This window comes from Gavia stellata, chromosome 10, assembly GCF_030936135.1.
Source record: "Gavia stellata isolate bGavSte3 chromosome 10, bGavSte3.hap2, whole genome shotgun sequence".
Classification (NCBI taxonomy): domain Eukaryota; kingdom Metazoa; phylum Chordata; class Aves; order Gaviiformes; family Gaviidae; genus Gavia; species Gavia stellata.
The window spans coordinates 17863699-17880808 of NC_082603.1; the positions used below are offsets into that span (position 1 = coordinate 17863699).

General features: G+C 41.9%; 1 protein-coding gene across 1 annotated transcript in view; it reads left to right on the forward strand.

Moving 5' to 3' along the window:
* The window catches only part of TGFBR3 (transforming growth factor beta receptor 3), a 123133-nt gene that overhangs the window by 43102 nt on the left and 62921 nt on the right, over positions 1-17110 (forward strand). Inside the window, exon 3 of the mRNA XM_059821781.1 lies at positions 6584-6768. Coding sequence (XP_059677764.1) covers positions 6584-6768 — 185 coding nt within the window. The remainder of the gene's footprint in view (positions 1-6583; positions 6769-17110) is intronic.

The following is a 17110-nucleotide window of genomic DNA, read 5'->3' on the forward strand; positions in this document are numbered from 1 at the left end:
TTTTTTTTTTTCTGGTATCAGGTAAACACATAAAAATTACAAAGAGGAGAGAATATCCGAATTAGAATGGAATTTATTTAATACTGTAAGCTTATTTCTTTTTTTCTCATTCCTCGGCCCTGTAAAATACCGAAGCTTTTATTGCAATATTGAGCATATCCTATTGTAACTGCTAGTTTTTTAAACTTAAGGTTGAATCACTAGATGCACAGTGTAAATAAAAACTAACTAAAAAAAACCACCCCACACTTTAAAATTTATTTCTTAAATATTAAAGTATCCAGGAATTGCTTTTTTTTGTCAGAACAAATCTACAACCTTTGTTACTCCCATGCCATGCATTTCTGACTATGTACTGAGGCAGAAAAGTGATATTGAAACACACCAAAATTTTGTTTATCACTGAATTTCTTCCTCCTCTTTACCAAAATCATGGCAGATTAGCAGCAGTATCATCCTGTGTTACATGTGCTGTGTTTTGTCAGACTTGTAACTGCTGCCATCAGCTGTATAGAACAACAAAACTGTAATGCACTCCTCTCCTCCCCAGCCAAACAGTCTGGAAGACACAAAAATAAATCAGCAGTATAGTTATACGAATATAAAATGCTTTGGACAGTCATCTTCTGCTTGAGTCTTCCTACTGTCCAGTATGAAGGTCCAATGTACAAATCTTCCTTTCAATGTCTTGTTTCTCTCCCCTGCATCTTTCTTATGGTGGTCATCTTATTCAGAGAGGAAAATGGTGTAATCCAGGAATAGTCTTGGACAGTCTAGCTCCTTGTCGTTGGTGATTGTGGTGGAAATACTTCTCCTTTTCCATGAGGAGAAATGCTGCAGTTTCGTCTATGTCACTGCCTCTCATCACAAAGCAGCTGTGATATTTCCTACCATCTCATCTTGTCTTTTCCATCTCTCGGGGCTTAAGGCTGCTTGCCAGAATTGACTGATCCTGAGCAGGGATGTTTTACTCAAGTGCTCGCTTAGGAGTGTGAAGCTGTTTTTTCATGGTCATCTGTAAAAAACCTGCTCTTTGTATTAATGGTGGAGGTTGTCCATTACCTATACCATTTGAATCACCAGGAATTTGGCTTCCCAGGTGATCATCTGTGAAGGGGTGTGCAGGAGGGAATTTAGTAGCTGTTGTTACAGAGCCACCCATACTAAATAAGTAGTAATGACTTATATTTTCTCTTTGAGTGACAGGCATCATTTCTCTCTGTAGATTCTTATTTGCCTCAATCCTTGAGTATAATTTTTTGGTATAAATGCTTCCCCCAGTGAGAAACCGTTTAGGAGAAGAAGGTTGTGTAGGTGGTAACAATTACTCCATGTGGAACAGTGGACCTTTGCCCATGCACTTGTATCTTCAGAAATGAGTGGGGAAGGTTATAAGAAGTTGTTATTACTAAGTTTGCTCCAGTGCTCCACAGTGAATCTTAAGCTTTTCAGTTCAAGAGAAAATGGCTTCCCCTCCTCTTGTTTTTTACAGAACCCTGTTGTCATTCAAAAGTAGGTTTGAGGATCCTGTCTCTTTTCTTCCTTCTTGTTCCAGTCATTGTTGTCACTAGCTGATGTAAAAAAATGCCCTTAAATTAACCTTCTCCAAAAGAACTTTTGTGCAAGTCTGTCATTTGGGCATACTGAAATCTCTGCTTGGATAGTTAGCCTCCTCTAAGACCTGCTTTTCAGCGTATAAGGTGATGAATTCTAGCAGGATCTGCAGTAATTTGTATTACTTTGTACCTGACAGCACAGAGATCCCTGGTGTTCCTCAAGTCTGGATTTTGAATTTTTTGTCTTTATGTATAATGACTAGATTTGTGTCATTCCCTCATTGAAAAATCAATTAGAATAAATCTGTCTTTCTTCGAAGGGGTGTTATATCCCACTGGTGTGGCTTGTATCCTCTGGCGTGGTGTATGGGAACCATGCTAATGTGCTGTGGAGCCCCCAGCACAGATTCACGCAATTTGCGGGAGCTGGTCGCGCTTCTCAGCTGACAACACTGTAGAAATCTCCATGGAAATAGAACAGAAAGTATATTAGCCTTTACTATTTGAATAAAATCACAGTTATAAGTTGGTCTTTGGTTGTTGTATTAGCCCTTTTAGTGTCTTACTCCCATTCCTGCTACTTTCTTACAGCAGAACACATGTTATTCATTAGTAGCATGGATGATACGGGAAACAAGAATGTTGAAATTGTATTGAATATGTTCCAGATGTTAGTATCAAACAAGGTTGGGTCTGCATTAAGATTTCCTTTAGTATTCTTATTAATTGGAAGTAGAAAATAATTCAATACGAAACGATTCTGTAGAGTTCGAAATCCACTAAACATTTGCCATCGTAAAACACATACTTAATGAGCGGTTCTTATAAAACTGCCTAACCTGCTTTCCGTCTTCAAAAGGCTTTGCAGGCATTAAGCAACTAAAATTTGATTGTGGTAAGAGCCAGGATTTGCTAACAAGGTTAAATGGATACATGCTCCAAAGTTAAACAAAAGCCCAACAATGGCTGTGCGTGCACCTTACATTCTCAGCAGAGAAGGAACTAAAGGCTTGTGGCTGCACTAGAATGTATAAACTGGAAGATACTTTTGACTCTTTAAGTGCCAGTTTGATGGGGATGAGATGCAAGAGAGTATCTGTACGTGTTTGGAGCTGATGAGGCAATCTTGATATGTGAATTGAATGAACTGGCCCTTAAGCAGCGATGATACTGAATTTTGGCAAGACATTGGTATCGCTGATGCAGGTGAGGTTGGCAGGAATGGGATGTGAGGCTGGAGTGGGAAGCTGGCAGACCTCGATCCTGGTCTTTGTGCAGGACAGAGCAGCTGAACAGAAAAGCCCAGGCAGGTTGAGGCTGCGGCTTCATGTTGGCTTTGAAACACAAGCAGGTGGCGCGAAGGTGATGAACAATCAGATTCGTAGTGTCATAGGAGGGGCTTTCTGCTTGTTTTTTCAGAGTGGTAAATAGGCACTTTGTAGGATTTAATCTACCTAGGGGAAGTAACTAGCTTTCCAGTCAGAGGAAGATAAGCAGGAGGGGTCTGTGAGGGACCAAAGAAAAGTAAGAGCAGCTAATTTGGAAAGAGGAGAGCTCTTGTTGCTCCCACTGGAGTGACAGTGCCTCAAAGTGGCACCTACTTACCTTCGACTGGGCTGGATCTGCAGGTACAGTAGGTACTACTGGAAAGAAATGTTGTTAATGAATGTTTAGCGAATAGCTTAGGCAGTGCCGGATGTGTGCAGCGTAAGAATAGACTAAAATTACAGCGTAAATTGAGAGAAGGTGGCAGAAAGAACTGTCTTGTGTCATGTACAGGCTAAGCATCAATGGACTTTATGATCTAGAAGTAAGTTTTCCTTTCGCTTGGCACTTGTTTGGCAGTAACTCCAGGCCTGCCAGCATATGCTGGGCATGGCACGACACCACAGATTAGTGGTTGGGCAAATACGCGAATTTCAGTGCATGAAGATTGCTGTTTGGTACTGCCAGTACATTTAAGAGAAATAATGTTCATGAAAGTCTTGAGTTCTTAGGAAGGGTAGTACGGGCCCAGGACATAGCTACATGGACACCTGTGTGAAACTCAGGAGCAATGCAACATCTGGAGTAACCCCTCTGTTACTTACCCCACCGTCATTCCTTGTCTGTGGGCCGTCTTGCCACGCATGTGGTCCGAATGCAGGGGAGCCAGCCTCCAGCAGGTACTCTGATCTCCAGTTCAAATTTCAAGGGCTGTTTCTCAGTTGCTCATGAGGCTGCTCTGAAAGCAACACTACTAAATGCGGTAACTCCCCCAAAACATTGGTTTCTGAGCTCTGAGTGGCTCAGAGCAACTCTGTGCACCCCTTCCTTCAAAACAGAGCTGACAGAAGTGGCGTGGCCCAGGCTGGCGGGACGCAAGCCAGCTCATGTCCAGACGCCACGCAGCTGTACGGGTGTAAGAGTGGGCCTAGGGCAGTAAGCCCTGCTTAAAAAGCTGTGCTTAAGACTGGTACAGCCGCGCAGGCTCGCTGCCAGCGGGGTGACAGGGTTTCTGCAGGAGATCTAGCCCGCATCCAGCTGGGACGGAGCGCAGGCAGAGCGGGCATGCCTCCGTCTGCCCTTTGTGCAGATAAGCTCAGCAGCGCACGGTTATCCAGGACATGAACTTCTGCTCCCTCCGGGAGTATTTCCATCTTGCATGTCGAGCAGAACAGAGGGCCTCGAAAGAAGGGCTTTCCTAATGTGCGCTTGAGGTTCTGGCGAGGGAGGCAGTTACAGTCAGCCTGAAAGTACCAGTCCCTATCTTCATGTGGATGAGTCCTTGTAGGAAGTGAGGGGAAAATCCAGATGTCTTCTCCTCCAATGTGGCGAATTTGTACAGAATAAAGACCAGATGAAGGCTGGAGGGGGGAAGATTGGTAGATGTACTGCATGGAAATAGGTGTTCACAAGGGAATCCATCTGCTGAGAGGGAGGTATTAGCTCTTTCTCCTCAACCTTTCCTAAGGAAAACATACATTTTTGTCAGCAGCTCCATTTCTGTCATGCTCCGAGTCTCGCACCTTGTTCTTCGTGTATGTGTTACGATAGAAGCATCTTAACGAATGTCAACTCCATTCTGGTCTGCAAGAAACAGTTCAATGAACAAGCACTCCTTGGCTCTCAGTTTGTTCCCCAGCCCAAGAAATGCTTGTGGAGTTCAGAAATGCTTTTTGTGCAGGTTGTATAATGTGGTCTGCTGCAGGACTTACACATCAGTGGCTGTGCTAATTGATTAGCAAGTTCTCTGATCTGCACTTGTGCATCAGGAGAATGAGGCCTCTCTGCTGGTTGTGTTACTGTTACAAATTCTAAATATTTCTTCAACCGTTTCAAAGGGCAACTTTGTCATAGATTTTCTTTTTCTTTTTTTCACTGAGTATCATTGGTTGGACTGGTCCTATTTCATATGCGTATTCTCAAAAAAGAATTTAAAACAAACCAAATAAACGTCACATCCTCCAAGCTGGTGATCAGTGCTACTACCAAGCTCCTCATACAGAGAGCAGACAGCTTGTTTATCCTCTGCACCCCAAGCACAGTCATGCGTAATTTATGCCTTAAGCATTGCCTTTAACAAATATTCCTGTTCTGTGGGAGCTGGCAGGATATGTACTACGCACCGGTGGGTTTCAGGAACGGCCCCTTTGGCAGGACAAAGCACGCATGGCCCGAGGCTCTGCGGAAATCTCCCTGTGCTCAGGGGCTTTGCTTTTTCCAGATAAAGTCTTTTTTAAATGGACTCTCTGACTTCTCAATGGCCAGCTGCTAACTGTATCTTGAGCGAACTGTCTTTTTAACCAACAAAGCATAGGTCAGTGCTAATATAATTAAACGTATGTGTACACCAAGGTCAAATGAACTCTAGTGCTACAATAGCTGGATGTAGACTTCACAAAACCAGAGAGAGCTCTGCCATTTGATCAGTTGAGGATTTTCTTTCATTTTGAACTTTTTTCGAAAGAAGCGTTTTACTTCAGTTGCAGATGTACACTATCTGGAAAAAAATATCATGCTTCTAGCTTATATTTCTCTTTTATGCCTTGCAGCCTCTGAACTGACTGGTTCATGTGAGTCTAATTCTTATCTGAGTGACTTTGGTGCAAATTAGGGGTTAAGTCAATTGGTGTTCTCCTGTGACCTTCTGAATCAAAAACATACTGTGTCTGTTACTGTCAGGGGTGGGTTTGAGCCGTTTTGGAAAAGCAGGGCTGCCTTCCATAAATATTTGTCTTGCTTTAGTTTCCTGAGATATAGTTTAAATGTAAACTGCTCCGTATGTTTCAGCTTTTGTGCTATCTTGCTATATCACATCACACTGTCTCACGTACTATATGAGAGTATGGCACTACATCATGCTGTGGTGATTATTTGAAAGGGCGTACACTCTGTTTTGGACTAGATATCTGTTATCAGTGTAGATAATTGCTGTCAGACGCAAAATAGACTCAGTAAACAAACATTTCATTTTATCATGTGACAGATGCCTGCTGTTTTGTACAATGTATTTGAACGACGTTCCCTATAAATCAGCACTGCTTCAAAAGCAGCAAATGCAACTCACCCAGATCCTTCCTGATGTAATTACTTTATACTAGAGATTAACTTTTCATTGTTATATATACATGATTGCATTTTTCAATGTTTGGAGATAACAATGTTTGACATAAACAAATAATTCAAATCTAAGACAAATCAATTCTTCCTACCACTGTCACTGCTTTGTTTTTTCTCCTTTGGGGTTTTTTTTTTGGCTTTTTTTTCTTTTTTATCCTTGATTTCCTCCCTCGTAAAGACAAGACTACCTTCAGTTTTGGAATTCATACTTTTAAATTTAGACTTTCGGAGAGAAATGAACCAACAAATTAATATATTCAGGAGAACGTAAAAGGGCAATGGAAATAACTGTCTTCATTTTGTGGATAATGAACGTGAAGCCTCTGCTTGTGTTCCCGTGGGTTTTGTGCCCAAAGGATGAGACACATGTCATCTATGTGTTGTTTTATTCTCCAAGTGACATGCATCTATGTCTTCCTCTGCAGGTCCTGTGCCTAGGAGTGAATGTGTCTTATCACCTGTTAACAATTCGCACCCAGTCCATGCCTTATTGGAGAGTTTTACGGTCTTATCTGGCTGTGCAAGCCGAGGCACAACAGGCCTGCCGCAAGAAGTGCATGTCCTCAATCTCAGAAATCCCGAGGAGGGTCTTGGCCATCATGAAAGAGAGGTAAAGGGGAAATTACTTTTCATCCAGATCCCTGGCTACAAGTGCATCTGCAAATGGGATTGTTCTACATTTAATTTGCTGAATAAAGTTATTTCTGAATTGTGATGAGAAAGAAGCATGCGAAAATTTGCGTGGATACTGTCCACCTATGCTTTGTGTGTCATTGAGTAAACTGCTTCTATACCGAGCCACTCTCTCCATCACCTTTCACAACCACGAACTATACTTAAAAAAGGTGGTGGGGTGGGCGAAGGAAATAAGAAACAGATTTAGATTTACAAGAGGCCTTTACAGAATTGACTGTCTTCAAAAGCAGATCGTTTACCTAAATGTGTTGTAAATTAACGTGAATACCTTTGGATCCCGGCCATGACCACTATAAACAAATATTTAAGTTCAGATTCTTTTACCCCTGTAATACATCCTTAATGCTTCACTGAGGGGGGGACTGCCATGCAGAAAGCAAGTGTTGCTGACTATGGTAGTACTGAAGTACAGTCCAATTACTTATGTACGTTGCACTCAGAGGGACTGGCAAGAACTTTAGCTGCTCTGAAAGCAACAGCGCAAGAAGAAAATTTTTGATGTTAAGTTGTGCAGTACTGTTGTTTACTCTCAAAACACATCAAAACAGTGTGCCAAAGTGAAAAGAAAACCTTGCATGCCATGACAGCTGAGCTTCTTAGTTCATGTTCTTACAGTATTACACACACAAATCCTTAGTACTGCGTCCTGTGAGAGCAACATGTGTGTACACAATTAGCAGAATTTGTAATGAGAGAAAGACAAAGATGATGATCTAGCTTAGAAAAAGAGAGTCTAAATCTGTCCTGGAAGAACTTTTAAGTGGAGCCTTTTATAGTGATTTAAATGAAGGCAGATACTCTTGGCCATAATCAAAGTCTTTCCACTGACTTCAATAGCAGCCTTGTTGGGTTTGTGGTGTGTTCAGCTCAATGTGTATTGTATGCATCCATGAAACTTCAGCTGTTGTGTTCATTTTCAGTATATATACTGTCTGAAATGTCTAGTGTAAGATGAAAAAGTTATTTACTATTTTTTCAGTAGGCATCTCATTGGCTGCCCTTAATCAAAAATGTCAGGTCTTCTTCAGTTCAACTGTCACAAAATTAATAGAAGGACTACACTTTTTTTTGGTGGGGCTGGGAATGAGGAACAGAGATTTTTAGATGTGTGTTGTTTTGGTTTTTTGGTTTTTAAAGCCTTTCTTAGTTTGCCAGGCACTGGGTTATCAGTCTGGGTGCACTGTGAATGCCTGGGAAAAGTGTAGGTATGATCAGTTCTCTGGGCCTGAAAACCAAACTGTAGTTGGAATGTCTAGTCGTCTTTTTTTTTTTTCTTTTGCTTCTTACGAAAACTAAACAGCCTTATGTGATTCTGCTATATATTTGTCAGTGCCTCTCTCATGACCCAGGAACCTTTAAATCCATTGGCAAGGCATAGACAGATTTGATATGAGGGGTAAATTCAACAATGGTATAATAGAACTTGTAACTTCTTAGTTACTAAAGGGTGCCCAGGGATGGGATGAAGCAGGCTACAGCTGGAGCTTGTACCCCCTGAGAGACCAGAATGAATCAACTGCAAAGAGCATATTTGCATAAAACCAAATTTCCTTCTGGTTCGATGCTTCTAGCACTACTTGTGTAACAGTGCAGTTTCTGCAGTTGCGTGCACACACAACGTGAGCTAGAGTCACGCATGCACAAGGTTGCAGGCTGTGCCACTGCTGTCTGAGTGTCTTGACAGAACGATAAAGGATTTAAATACTTGGCTTTGAATAAAAATAGTTGCTGTCTAGCAGAAAGAGGCTGCTTGTGCCTCCTCTAACGTGCTTACGGTAAGGAAGCAGTTTGCCCCAAGCTGTCTTTTCTGTGTACTTCTGCGGTATACCAAAGTGTAAGGCACAGATTATATTTCACGATTTTGTAGCCCTTAGCCTCCTCCTCCCATCTCCCAACCGGTTTCCAGTCACAGCCCTTGGAGATGGCTGCTCTAAAAATGCACAGGAAGCTGGAGCAAGGCGTGCTGGCGACAGTGTCGAGCGAAAGAGTGTAACAACTTGGAAAGATCAGATTTTACTTATAGGATCAGACTTGGAAAACAAAGCAGAGCAAATGTTATCTTTTCCATTATTGTAAAAAGCAACTCCAAGTGGCCTTTTGTCTTAAAGTAGAATGTACCCATCACCTCAAGTTACAGTAGTTTGATTTACCAACTGAGGTATTTCCTGTTGCCTGCAAATGCTGATAGCAAAGGTAGAGATTTGTTTGTCATACAGTATTTCCAGTATACTCCAGAATAAAACCAGTATTTTTGTTTGACAGTACATTAGTTAGATTCAGCAGCATCAAAAGCATGTTTAAAATAAATCACTTTCAGAGGTTGGCTGAAGTTCTGATAACATGGAATGCAAGATCTGAAAATCTTTCAGTGAAGGCTTGCTTTGGGGGAGGAGGTCGGGTTTTGTTTTGTTTTTAACCTGCCCTGTGCTAGATGCTGCTAAGTTACACATTCCTTACTTGCTGGGAGGAGTGTAAACTTCCCCTAGCAAATTCCTTGGAGGGCTCATGCATTAAACATACTTGTGCAGTTACCCTGGTTCTCATAAATATGCAACATACATGTACGCATTAATTTAACTCACTTTGACACTTGTATAGACTATACAGACAACAAGAGTTCACAAATTTAAACATAGGAGGGGTGGCTGGTGCAGGGGGAGAGCATGGCAGGGGCATGTGTTCCTCCTGGAACACAGACAGGCTTTTCTGTAAAGATTAGTAAGGTTCGGGTGCTTTTTCTTCCCTGTAGACTGAAAAAAAAATAGGTGGACTGGAAATGTGTGGGATTATGTATTCTGAACAAACTTTGCAAAAGTAAATCAGTAATTTCACACTTTCAGGTTAAGGCTGAAATCTGGTAAATATAAGGTCGTATCATGAAATGCTGTAATCATGTCTGTGACCTTCAAGGAATGTGTTCATATTTTACTTGGTTAATCCTTGTTGGGGTGACATCTCATTTGTTGAGACTGTGAAGACACTTTCTTCAAGTAAGAACCTCAAAAGTTCCAATCTTTTTCAAGTATTTCTTAGAAATTTCTTTTATCACAATTCATATTGGCCGTGCTTTATCATAGGAAATAGAATACGGGTGCATGTAATAGCCACAAGTGTTTATATTGAACTTGGCATGAAAAATGCAAGCTTTTTTTGTTTGTTTTATTTGATCAAATATTCCTGGGGAAGTGAGTGCATGTGTGCATTTCTGTACTGATCTGGGTCTCAGCTGAAAGCCAGGAACTACTGAACTCTTACCCAAAGCCGAGGAGAAAGTTATTGTATCTTCACTGCTTCAGTTTCCCAGTTTTTAGAAAGGAGATAGTTGCTTTTTCATGGAGCTGCTTGTTCTGTTATGAGCAAGAATTGTTGTTTACGGAGACACTCGGAAACTCTAGAGTCTTGCACCAGAAAAAAAATGTGTAAAGAAAAAAGTAAAAATTCTTTTAAGATGAAAGTCACTCCTTAAGTATATTATCAAATCCTAAATTAATGGAGGATTCTTTTACTATACCTGTCAGTCGAATTTCCCTGAGCTGCTTCGGGCATGCAGCCACAATTGAAATAGCTAAAGGGGGAGCAGGGGCGTATAAAATTAATCTCATGTGAATACTTAGGATTGAATACATATGAATACATGGAATCAGAGTTCCTGGCAATGGATTCACTATTGTTTTCATTGACATCCTCATCCTCAATAGCTTTAAGATGTTATGCCTGATACAGATGTTTAACATGTGTTATGTGAAATGAAGGCAGGAAAATCAAGGACTTATCTTTATTTTTATAATTTTGAGTAACGCCACTGAGGCTGTAATAATGCGACAGACTTTTTCCCCACTGCTTAATCAGTGTTACTTGGCAACAATTTCATAATAAAACAATATTTTCCTTTGAGAGCAAACCTGATACTGAAATGCCTGTTAATTCTTGTGGAGCAGGCTAATTATAATAGCCAGGTACTTACTAGTGATGTATCTCAGGTTCCTGAGCTGGCCCACTTAAAAGTCATGAAATGATGGGCAAAATTATTTAAGTCCAATATTTAAGTACTTTCTGAAGAGATCCTCTAAGTTGTAAAAATGGGACAGGAAAAGACTCTGAAACAGTCGCCTGATAATGTATTTCTACATCCTGATCTTTGCAGTGCATCCTGAATTCAGGATAATTCTTCTGTGTCACAATGGTCTTGTATTTTAGGACTATGAAGATCTCGACAATGAGGGTAATGAAAACCCGGTTCATTTTGCCTATTTTTCTACATATTTACTGTATTTCCCAGTGTGTTCATTTTAACTGTTTTCAGAAACAGTTAACACCACAACAGCCGTACAAGGCTATGTCAGGGAAAAATGTTTTGTTTCATGCTCAGGCATCCAGAGATGTGGGGACAGCCTTGAGATACAGCTGTGATAAAGGGGCCACTTTCTGAGTGTGGTTTAAACATGCTGACCTGCTGCACCACCGCCGTGGTCAGAGGGGGCCTTGAGGTCTTGTGCCGACAGCAGGCAGGAAGGGAATTCAAGGTTCCGTATTTGACGGCTGGAGTTAGTGAGGTTTTGGTTACCTAGTCGTTTGTTTTGGTTCCATTTTGTTTATTTCTTCCTCTAAAAGTGCATTTGTTAAAACAATTTTCCATTTAGTACCGATCAAATGTCCACTTGGGCTGTTTTCTGAGACTTCAGGATCTCACATACGGTAAAAATAAGGTCAGCTGCTTTTTCTACTGTGGCTTTTTAGTGCTGAGCTCTCGGTGTCAGCTTGACCAGCTGCTCTAAAACTGACGAGACAGTCTAGTTTTATTTGAATGTTTGAAGCACCCTGCAGCTTGGGCTTAATAATCCAAATTGAAATAATTGGATTATTATCCTATGCAGCCCTAAACTCACACTAAAATAAAGAGACTCAAGAATAAAGAGTTTGTTACTTCTGTGAGATGAAACTTTTGAGTAAGACCACAGACTTCACTAACATTAATATTGGATCTGTGCACTGCCAGATCACTTGGCTGTACAAATCTGATGTTTCTGGTGAGCTGACCAGAATATGTGGTGCAAAATTAGGCTGGGAAATAAAGGACGTGTTGCTTGGTTTGCCAGGCTGCAATGCATCTGCCCTCCGCTTGTTTACTGTGGTACAGTGGGAGGCCCACGATGCTGCACGTGGGTGCGTTTGGTACTTCTGGTAGGCCAAAGGCCTTTGTTTTGAAGAAAAATAGTTGCTGCTCTAGAAGAAGCTTTCAAAGATGAAACAAAGCACTGGGCCTGTGCCTCTGCCAAGGTACAGACTGGATCTGAACATTGCAAGGGTATTTGGCTGTTCTTGCCTCTCCACTTTCTGAGCACGCTTGCTTGGCAGCAGTAATGGATATTTAACTACGACAGCAGACTTACAAGTGGCAATGCAAGTATATGCAGGGGTTTTGAACCAGGAGTGGCATGAACTACCTGTGGCGAGATGGCTTGAGAGAAGAGTGGTGCAGGTGGCTATGTTGCTCCGCAGTCTGTCTGGGGATGAAGGAGAGGAGAGGGAAGTAGTGGAGGTGCTTAGTCTTTCTGGGGATGGAGGTGAGACTTCAGATAGGAGGACTGATAACTGGGTGGCAAAGGATCTTGTTCCAAATGTGAGAAGGTAAACCCTAAAAGGAAGACTACAATGTGGGAGAGGTTTGGTGAAAGTCTGGGCTGATCTACTCCAGCTTCAAGAGTCAACCAACAACAGAGTGCCTTTCAGGAAAGTTTGTCACTTGGAGCCTGACACCCTAAGTCACGTAGCCAGCCAGTTCAGTCTTGGGAGTTGACAGACTCCAGAGTAGTTTGGGAAGCGACTTTTGCTGTTTGGGAAGTTCTTGCCCCTTGCTTCCTGTGCTTGACTTTGCAGTTTTGCTGTGACACGTACGCTGTGCTTTGCTCACACCGGCTTCCCCAGCTGCCAGGGTTTTAATGGGGCTGTACATCTTTCCTGGCCCTACATTACCAATAAGTGGTATTTACTTTTGTACTGCATGTTTTTGTGGGCCCCTGTGGACATTTTCAGATACCATCTCTGGGTCTGGGTGGGTGTGTAATATTCAAGTTTTCCACAACACTTGGTTGGCTTCAACCTCATATATGCAAGCCAGCTCTCCTGTTATGCTGAGCCCATCAGGATCAACTTGATCACTTTCACCCTGTTACTGCTTGTTCCTTGATGATCTGTGGCTCACAAAGTCATGCAGAGGCAACGTTATCAGTCCAACCAGGACCTGCAGAGTGGCAGTGGAAAATTAGTTTGGCCACCTGCAAACCTTGCTGTCAAGCTTGAGGTTGACTGCTGCTTTTTGTCACAATCCTCTTTCACGGTGTTTTGCATACCACTTGTAAGAGCGAGGGAGAGGGCCCACATTAGAAGATCAAGAATGGGAAGCCCAGATGAATTATTGCTTCCACAAGTGCCCCGTGCCAGTGAGGTCTCAGAGTCAAGTTGTGAGCGATGCTGTGGCAGATGTATGCCAGGAACACCCTGTATTTGTTGCTTGGAAAGCAGTAGTAGTCCCTCATCGCACGCATCGCTTGATCCTGGGTATTTTCCAAAGCTTGCCCACAGCCTGTGGTAGCTCCACTGGCTCACCAGGGTGGTTTCGCAGGCTGCTGTTACTCCCTTTCCCCACAGCCCTGCCCAAGAGCCCTGTCCCAGCTGCCGGATCACTGGACTGAATGAGAAGTGAAGCACACAATAGACCTTATAAAGCCTTGAAGACACTGACAGTGTGCTCCACAGAATTGTAATAGTTCAATGTCTTTCTCAGATGATGCCATGTCTACTGAAAGTTGCAACTCCCATGCAGCTAATACACTAAAATGACCCTGATATCTTAATTGCCTTGATTGATGGACACTGCATTGCCAGGTCTTTGAAAACAAACCAACAGCCACCCCAGCCTCCATTTCTTAAAGACCTCTCACAACCCTCTTCACCCACTTTGTCTTCGTTAGCACTTTGAAGAATCTGCGCTTGCATAAAATGCAGGCTTTTTTAATGTGGCTTTTTCATCTTGTTTGCTCTGGACTGCAGTCTTTGTGGGTTGTTTTTAGCCAACTCAGGATTTGCTGGTCATTGGATTTGGCAATGGTTTCAAGTTCTGCCCACCAGAACTGCCAGAGGAAGTCATGTGTCGGCCAGAGGAGCCTGTTTGTGCAGGGCCTGCTGTCCTGCAGGAGCGTGGCTTGATGTGTGTCTACCCTTAAAGAGGCAGCAGTGACTTCTCATGACTTGGAAAGTGCTGTGCTAACCCCTGGTATTTTCCGTTTTTAGAAACGGGACTGTTTGCTGTGCGCAGAAAGTGCTCTCAGTTTGAGAGCTGCATGGAACGGTGTCTGAAGCCATGCCAAGGCCCACCACAGAAGGCTAAAGGGTTCAAAAAGAAAAATGTCAGAATGACTTTTCTGATTGCTCAAATTTTTTGGTTTTGCTGACTGCTATTTAAAATGACCTGTTGGAAGCTGAAAATTGGACTCTGTTGTTTTCCTCTGCTGTGAGTGCCCGCAGGTACTGATGTGCTGTTGCAGGATTGTAGAGAGAACCAGGGCTGCTGCTGCTGTCTTTACTAGATGGACTCTTCTCCCTCCCTCTCACATGTGTGGAAGCACACTGTGCACATGCACTTACACATTCTTTCAGGCAGATGCATGTGTTTTGATTTTGATCATAAACTGTGATTCACATTTTTGGTCTTCAGTTCCCTCCTCAAAGCTTCTATCTGACATGCCTTGGATTATTTATAAATTACTGCTTTGTCTATAATTACTTTCCCCAAGAAAAGATAATTAAGGAAGTGATGACGTTTCCAGAAGTCCGTTTATATCACAAATGCGATGGGCAGGTTCCAGTTTAGCTTTGGGCTCATATGTGTGTGTGTGTGTGTGAGAGATGTTGGAGCAACACTTGTCATGAGTGGTTGTGTTTATGTTGTTCTCTGGAGTGTCTGTTTGAACCAAAAGCTGGAATTAATGAAGTCGTTCTCCTCCAGCCTCCCAGCATTGGGGAAAATTTCCAACATAAATTGTGTGGAGCTTGCTGTGCCTGACAGCCATGCTCCTGTATCAGCTTAAGAAGTAAAACCTTGCAATGGCAAGATATGAGAAGAGGAACAAATGTTTTAATTGTTTTTTTATGTAGATCATGCTTTTGATAACACTTACCATATACTCAAGTTTGTGCTTCTCTAGAAGAGTCTCTTACTTTCCCTGTGAAGCATAAACAGAGTACTTCTACAGTAGTAAAACTTGTTATTTAAAGGAGAAGATGCGAAAATAGCACCACCGTGAGGTACAAACATCTGAACTTAAATTGCTTGAAAAATTTGAAAGAATTGTAAGTAACTTATAGCTGGTAGTGTCTCTTTAACAATTGCCATGGCAATTTATAATACAGAAATACTTTTATTATGATTGGAGCTCATGCCATATGTGATAAACATGACGGTGGCAGTAGTTTGTGTCTCTAGATGAGAGGTAATGTTTGGTGATGACCCAAATCTCATCAGTGCGGGAAAAGTATTAAAATCTGTCACCTTTCCGGAGTTAACCGGCATTCTCTAACCCTGAAGACTGGTTGAAGTCTGTCACTCTTCTGTCATCACCCAAGGAAACAGAGTCTTCATTCCTTCTGCACGGACGCGACCCGCTAGTGCATGTGAGTACGGAAGTGAAGTTTTGAGGCCTGTTGGGAAATGTGACTCTGTATGAAATTAGTTTTGCAGAGAAGCAGAGTGGCACTTGCTTTGTAGATATCTTTTCAGAATAGACCACTGGAACATGCCTTCTTTCCTCCACTGATTGGGTTTCAAGTAATACTTGCAATGAGGTCAACTGGACACTAAAAATGCACCTGAAGCTACGTGGAAAAATATTGCATGCAAGGAGCAGCAGTCCGTTCTTACAGTGTTAGCTGGAAAGCAAGCCAGTATTTTCTTCAGTAAATCTGTTTTCAAGCAAGAATCAGCAAGACAGTGCAGATAAGTGTATGCAATGGCATCACTGTGCAAGAAAATACTTGCATGATAGCCTCAGTAATGTCTTCTGGAGGATTTTGTCAGTTTTCATGGCTTTGATTCTGCAAGTGTATACAGATGTGAGTAGTCTTACTTATGTGGGTAGGCCTGATTAAGTAGAAAATTTGGTTCCTTAGGGGTTTGGTGGTTTTGGGTTTTTTTCCATGTAGTCAGTATCATAAATTCATTCTTAAAAATATTCCCAAAATACTGGTTTTTTTGTACAGAGAGTAAAAGTTCTGATTATTTTTTGAAGTTTGAAAATAGAAAAAAATTTGGGAAGAATGAAGACCTGCCCTAGGGGAGTAGAGAGACAATGTATTGGTTACGGTTACTTTTAATCTTCTGAAAGCAGTTTACTTTGTATTTAATTTCTAATACCATTTATGAGCGTGTGTATTACAGACACACATTTGCACCAACTCTTACTCAGGCTGGTGTGTTACTGACAATAAACTAAACAAAGCAGTTTCCTAAATCTGGTGCTGCTGCCTAGGTTTTCAGTTTTTTGACTCATGCACACACGCTGTTCATAATTCTTGCTTTCCAAGTCAGGGTGTAGTTTTACATGTCCAATAAAAATGTAAACTCCACATTTTACACTTTCCTATGTGACTGTGCCTCTCTAAAAGGCACCTGTAGAATGTTTCTTTTTTCCAGTCATCTGGATCTACGTGTGGTCTGTCTGCAAAATCTTTGAGGAGCAAATTGTTTTCTATGTGGGGGCTTTCAAATGTCATAACCCTTTGTCCTGCAGTCTTTCTATCATCTATTTCATGTTTGTTTGTAATTATTTCTTGGTTTGTGAAGCCTCACTGTCTCAGCCTCTTCCCTTTCCCCACCTGCAACATTTGAAACAGTGGAAAGTAGGGTGTTCATCTGTTCAGGATTTACCCTGAGATTTGGAAATTCTGTGTTCAGGTTCCAGTTTTGCCATGATGTTCTTATGATGCTGTGTGCTATGTTGCATCTGCATGGTGTTTTGCAGTTGAGATGAACTATGAACTTGCTGTGTCTACCGTTAGAGCCTGGTAGAGACGAGGTAGTGCTAATGCTGGTCTCTGAACCCACGGTTAGTATCATACTGAGCTATGACTAACGAGACCTGTTGAGAGGCAAGAACTATCAATACTGCAGTATATGTTAACGCAGCTATATAATGTCTGGTTGGGTGGCTAGCACCTATCTAACTTGCTGAAAATACAGGCAGGAGAAACTTGTGTTTACC